This window comes from Alligator sinensis, unplaced genomic scaffold (genome assembly GCF_000455745.1).
Source record: "Alligator sinensis unplaced genomic scaffold, ASM45574v1 scaffold1264_1, whole genome shotgun sequence".
NCBI classification, from domain to species: domain Eukaryota; kingdom Metazoa; phylum Chordata; order Crocodylia; family Alligatoridae; genus Alligator; species Alligator sinensis.
In genome coordinates, this window is record NW_005842770.1 from 594,518 (window position 1) to 601,472 (window position 6,955).

A 6,955-nucleotide genomic window follows, 5' to 3' on the forward strand; every position below is an offset into this window, starting at 1 on the left:
GCTGAACAGTCTAGAAAGAAGTAAGAAGAGCTATATTATTTATATTAACAACTTTTTCTTACTCAACACTGTCGAACAGTTCTGTTTTTCTGTTCACCTCTGGAGTATGAAAGTTTATGGAGCCAGAAGAACTGGATACAAGATAATAAATTGTTTTAAAAAGAGGCTTCTGCCCTGGATTAAATAGTCATGGTTTGTTAGACAAACTCTCTCTCTCCATCTGTCTATGTGCACAAACACATATATATGAGTTTGTTTGCCTGCATTTACTAGTTATCAAAGATATTTTAGTACAGTGTATAAAACAGAACTAACACCTCTCCATGATCTATACTGCATCAAAGAATAAACTCCTTTCACTGAATTTGCAGCAGCACATGGTTTTCCATACCAACAGACTGACACCATAACGGTGCAAAAAGGAAATTACTTCCAAGTAACTGGAGTTAGAAATATATTGTCCACATACTTGATCTCTCATGTGGGTATTTCTCATATTCTGAATTTGCAATCAGAGATATTTCATCTTAATTTACCCTGTGAGTGTGCTTTAGCCCCACCTCCCTTGGTGCTCCCACACTGAAGGAATACATGGCAGCACATATTACCTACTCCTCTGTTCCCTTTCATTGGTAGATTCCTAGGTCACCTCGATTCATTTTATCCTTCTGATACAGTGGCACAATGGGAGGTGGGACTACATTGCAAAAAGGCTGCTATTGAAGGCTCAGGGCATCAGACATACACACAAATGAGACTGCGCAGGTAGACAACAGCTTGAAGGAGAATCATCTCTTTCATGAGTGGTCAAAGAGGATATTTAATGGAGGAAAAACCCAAGGGCATTCTTTAGATAAAAACTTGTAAGTAGATAAAAATCACTAAGTAAACTGCTGCTTATATAAATTTATATTCAAAAATATTTTTGTTATAAAAATCTGTTAAAAGAAATTCTCAAATAAAAGTGCTGTAAAAAGTGTAAAAATATTAAACCATTTTATGCCCTAACCCCAAATGAGGAAGGAGAAATGAATATTAAAAGACTTCAGACTCTTAATACTACTGGATCAGATCATCAGCTGGAATAATATTATAATATTCTATTGACTGCTATGGCACTATTTTAATTTACAGCATCTGTGGACAGCAGCTCCCTTGTGCTATTCAAAAGCATGGAGGAAAAGAAAAAAACCCCAACATTTCTGATGTTCAAGTAGATGGAAAAAAAAGGCAATTTTAAGATTACCAATCTTGAAATCAAATGGTATCTTACAAACATGATTCAGATAAAACACGTATAAAACCAATAATTGTGTATAACAAGCAGAAAGAGATAACGACACTTTATATTATCAGAGGCCATAATGATAATCTGGTAGGAGTTGTACTAGATTTTAATACAAAATGTCTACAACAATGTGTTTATTCTTTTATGTACCTTGACAAACTATGAGAATCACCTGAATTCTCCAGTATGAAAAGTATTACATAGGTTTTAATTTTTCAAACTACTTAAGTAGGTCTTTAACTTAAGCATGTGAGTAGTTCCATTGAGGTCAAGGCTTAAAATTAAGCATCTATTTGGTTTGCTGAACTGAGACTATACTTAACATATACCATCTTGCCACTTCTTCATATCAGGGTCTCATTAATTTGTTTTTCATACCAGGGCAAGGGATAACTTACTTTTTGTGAAGGAACTCTCCAGCTGCTACTGCAACAGGCCGGTGTGCTGAATACACCAAGTGATAAACATTCTCACAGTCTTCGTTGGATAGAGCTTCTTCACTTCCACTGAAAAAGTCAGAAAGTAATACCTGATTCAAAATAGATGTTCGACTTCAGTTCCACCCTCCCATAAGTTAGACTGTCATAAAAGCACCCACATTTATGGCTACCCAAGCTTCATAAAAGCCAGTAGATATCAACAGGATTTGAACCAGGCTCCAAATGAAAAGATATTTAATTCTTCACTGGGCTCGTCTACACTTGCAAATAATACAAAGCAATACACTCCGGAATTTATAGCTCGACACTTTATTGCTCCCAGGTGCGCCGTTCGAATGTATGCCCAGAACTGGAGCACGCTGAGCCAGGTCAGAGCTGCCTTGTCTGGCAGGGGTTCCCAAGAGTCAGCTTGCCGGCCCAAGGCTGCTCCTGCCCAGCTCAACATGCTGTGGAGAGGCTGGCTGGGGGATGAGGGTGTTTCAGTATGGGGCTAGCCATCAGGCAGCCCCCACACTAAAGCACCCTCGTGCTCCAGCCAGCTGCATCAGCATCTACACATGTGGTGCTGTGGAGTAAAAAACTCTGTATCATGACAGTACTTATATTTACAAGTATTACTGGGCTGCAGCGTTTATTAGTTTAATCCGGCCTCTAATAGTCTTGCACGTGTAGATGATGAGATGTTTACTGTGGAGCTAATTAGACTAGACAAGGCACAGTAAATGCCTTGTGTACATGCACCCACTGTAAAAATAAAACACCATTGAGTTAAAATTAACTGAAATGTTTTGCTAGGAAATTACCAATGCCTTCTAAAATTTGAATTAAATTTATATTAGTGCTTACTTAATTTTCTTACATTTTGAAATATGTCCAAATATCTCGCTTCTTTATTAAAATGTACTCATTTCAAATGCGACAAAAATAATTACAGCTCATGGTCAAGTACTGGCCTTTAAACAGTAAATTCTTCACAATAATTCTTTTAGCCTCAGATGACACATACTTGGACTGTGACTCAAAGGAAAATCATTATTAAAAAGTAGGATCAAAATCCATTCTACCATTTTTTTTTCTCCCAACAAAGAAGTAATTTGAACTTAAAAGCCAAGCAAAAGCATTGTGAGCTTTGTGCTTTGGCTGTGCCCCTACAATTTTTAGAGCTCCTAGAGCTAGACCGTCACCAGATTATCGTGCTGAGGTCTCACACACAGAGCCCATGTGTTAAGGGTGTGGTGGAGTTCTATCTACTCCATCAATCCTCAGGCCCTTAGAGCATGCACATAATCTGAGCAACCCCCATGTTGCTTTAAGTGAGTGGAGGCCAACCTTTTTGACAGCTGTGCCACAAATTAGCTCTTTACCCTGCCTGAGTGGGTGCTACAGCTAGGAATGGTATAGGGCAGCTTGGTGTCAGGAAACCAAAGCCACCTCTTTGAACCACCTTTCCTTCAATAATTTGTTAATTAAACAAGGATAGCATTAGTCTTTTTGACCATACCACTGCACTGCAACTCAGGTTTGACAGGTTATCCACCATGACCCCTAAATCCTCTGTGAAGTCCTGCATCCTCTAATCACATTTTTGATCCTAGATGCCTGACCCTGTATTTTTACCACAATTCCATCAAAGGGGTGATATTATGGGAAGGAAGCAGGCTTTTTGATACTTTTTTTTGCCTTAGATTGCTACGTCTCCAATAGCGTAATAATGTAGGAAGCAAGTATCTTCTCTACATTTTTTCTGTAATCAATTTTAAGAACTACTATTTTGGCAGAGCAAAAAATGTGACTCAACTCTTGGCTACTGTATTTACCTGAATCCAAGATGACTCTGAATTTAAGTTACCCCTTGGTACCTGTCCCTCCCATCAAGTCCCTGCTGCTGCCTGAACCCCCACTACCTCTGCCCTGCTATTGCTGTTACCAGGTTAGGCTGGGCCTGGACCAATCACATGCTCCACATTCTGGGTTGGAGCTAGAGGCTAAGCAGTAAGGCTGTGCAAAGCTTCGGTCCCTGATTCGATTCGGCAGAGATTCGGCTTGATTCAGTGGCCAAATCTCTGAATCTGAATTGAATCAGAGAACCCTTTAATCTCTCCAAATCGAATCAGAACCCTCTGAATCGATTCAGAAAGATTCCGAGATAGAGACAGCTGTAAATGTTTTTCCTACATGCCTCTAGGTAGCATATAGAAAAATGGCTTACCAGTGCGCTTGGCTGCATTTCCAGAAGTGGACCAGAAGCACTGCTGGTCTACTTTTGGGTCTGCTGTGGAGCACACAGGGGGGTCCCCCTGCACCCTCTCCCAGCTCGGTGATTGGTGCCTCTTGGGTTGGGTGGGGGGCACCCAGGGTCCCCCTTCGGCCAATCGCCGAGTCAGGGGGGCACAGGGGGGCCCCCTGCGTGCTTCCCAGCAGACCTGGAAGAAGACCGGAAGTACTTCCAGTCCACTTCTGGGCTTGCCAACAAGCATGTGGAGGGCCACCCAGCACTCCTGTGGGATGCTCCATCCACCCCTGCACCATAGCAATCACGAGCTGCACCTGCTACCTCAAGGTATGTAGAAAAAACATTTAAAGTTGTGCCTGTGTCCGAATCACTGATTCTCTGAATCAGCATTGAATCTTCAGATTTGGATTCGACTGAATCCAATTGGGGACAGTGATATGAATCAACAAATCGAATCACTGTCCCTGAATCGGGCTGAATCCAAATAGGGCCCGCTTTGCACACCCCTACCAAGCAGCACTGGGGGGTGGGAGGGAGGAGAGATGGCAGGTGAAAGCAGCAGGAGGGCAGGCAGCAGTTGTGGCTCCCACACCAGGGTCAGGGCCCAAGCCACAGAAGTTGCCTGCCCCCTGCCACCTTGTACTCAAATATAAGATGAGGGCCCCGCCCCCCCATATTAAATGTGTAAAAACCTTGTTTTGGATTGGAGTAAATGCAGCATGTTCCTATTCTAAAGTGTGTGAGGCAAATACATTAGCAAATAAAATCTGACCCCAAAATTGAGAGCTTAGGAGAACAAGAAAATATCATAGAAAATGAGGGTTGGAAGGGACCTCAGGAGGTCACATCTAGTCCAACCCCCTGCTCAAAGCAGGACCAGCCCCAACTAGATCCTCCCAGCCAAAGCTTTGTCTAGCCGGGTCTTGAAACCCTCCAATGATAGAGATTCCACCACCTCTCTGGGTAACCTGTTCCAGTATTTTATTACCCTCCTCCTGAGAAAATTATTCCTACTATCTAACCTCATTTTCCCTTGCTCCAGCTTGAGACTGTTGCTCCTTGTAATGCCATCTGCCACCACTGAGAACAGTACAGCTTCATCCTCTCACCCTCTTTGGAACCACCCTTCAGCTAGTTGAAGGCTGCTATAAAATCCCCTCAGTCTTTTCTTCCCTAAACTAAACAAGGCCAGTACCCTCAGTCTCTCCTCAGAAGTCATGTCCCCCAGTCCTCTCACCACTTCTGTTGCCCTCTGCTGGACTCTCTCCAATTAGTCCATATCCTTTCTGTAGTGGGGGCCCCAAAACTGGACATAGTACTCCAGATGTGGCCTCACCAGTGCCAAATAGAGGGAAATGATTGCTTCCCTTGACCTACTGGCAACACACCTACCAATGCAGCCCAGTATGCCACTGGCCTTCTTGGCAACAAGGGCGCACTGCTAGCTCATATTCAGTTTATGGTCCACTGTAACTCCCAGGTCCTTTTCTGCAAAGCCAGTCAGCCCCCAGTCTGTACTGGTGCATGGGATTGTTCCATCCTAAGTCCTTGTTGAACCTCATGAGATTCTTTTTGGCCCAGTCCTCCAATTTGCCTAGGTCCCTCTGAATCCTAGCCCTAGCCTCCAGTGTATCTACTACTCCCCACAGCTCAGTGTCATCTGCAGACTTGCTGAGGGAGCACTCTATGTCATTTTCCAGGTCACTGATGAAGACATTGAACAAACCCAGCACCAGGACAACAAAGCTGGGCCCAGGACCGACCCCTGGGGAACTCCACTTGATATAAGCTGTCAACTAGACATTGAGCCATTAATTATTACCTTCTAAGCCTGATGCTCCAGCCAGTTTTCTATCCACCTTACAATCTGTTCATCCAGCCCATACCTTTCTTAGCTTGCCTGCGAGACTGTATCAAAAGCCTTGCTGAAATCAAGGTACACCACATCCATTGGTCTCCCCACATCCACAGAGCCAGTCATCTCATCATGGAAGGCATTCAGGTTGGTCAGACATGACTTGCCCTTGGTGAATTCATGCTGAATATTCCTAATCATTTTTTTCTCCTCCAAGTGCTTCAAGATCGATTTCTTGAGGACCTGCTCCATGATTTTTCCAGGGACTGAGGTGAAGCTGACTGGTCTGTAGTTCCCTGGATCCTCCCTTTTCCCTTTCTTAAATATGGGCACTATGTTTCCCCTTTTCCAATCATCCAGGACCTCTCCTGATCATCATGAGTTTTCAAAGATGATGGCCAGTGACTCTGCAATCACATCAGCCAACTCCCTCAGCATCCTCGGGCCATCTGGTCCCATGGACTCGTATACGTCCAGCTTTTCTAAATAGTTCCTAACCTGTTGATTCACCACTGCTGGCTCCTTGCCTCCTCCCCAAACTGTGCTGCCCACTGCAGCAGCCTGGGAGCTGACCTTGTCTGTGAAGACTGAGGTGAAAAAGGCTTTGAGTGCTTCAGCTTTTCTACATCATCTCTCACTAGGCTGCCTTCCCCATTCAGTAAGAGACCCACACTTTTCCTGATCCTCCTCTTGCTACTGACATACTTGTAGAAACACTTCTTGTTACTCCCGGCCCGCACATGGCGACGAGGATGGGATCAGGAGAGGGCTCGCTAGAACTGGAATTAGTTACGAGTTGTCCTTGGAGAAGTGGGAAGCGCGGCGTGGCAAGCGTTGCTGAATTAGAGATGCATATTGTTTACCACCAGGCGGGCGGAGCGGGCGAAAGGTATGTCAGCGGACGCTTTTTGCTGAGGAAAGAAGAGGGAGCTTCCGAGGACAAAGCCCTTGGAGGGGGAGAGGTGTATCTTCACCCTGCGGCGTTCGGGTGTATCATGGACAATGAGCGGGTCTTGTTCAAGCCCCTCGATACCGTGTCCCTCGCCAAAGTCGACCCGGCGGGCGCGGTGAGCCCGGATCTCTCTCAGAAGTGTGCCCGTTGCCCGAGATGCGCCCAAGAAATTAAAGAACCGGCGCAG

At 44.4% G+C, this 6,955-nt stretch overlaps 1 protein-coding gene across 9 annotated transcripts in view; it reads right to left on the reverse strand.

Annotated features, from left to right (window-relative positions):
* Positions 1-6,955, reverse strand: part of STAG1 (stromal antigen 1) — a 251,543-nt gene that overhangs the window by 93,340 nt on the left and 151,248 nt on the right. For all 9 annotated transcript variants that reach the window (XR_003096470.1, XM_025216836.1, XM_025216838.1 and 6 more), the window contains 2 exons: positions 1,687-1,794; positions 1-10 (listed from right to left, as the gene is read on the reverse strand). Coding sequence is in view for 8 of the 9 variants with exons in the window: in XM_025216836.1 (XP_025072621.1) it covers positions 1-10; positions 1,687-1,794 (118 nt within the window). In the remaining variant the exon portion in view is untranslated. The remainder of the gene's footprint in view (positions 11-1,686; positions 1,795-6,955) is intronic.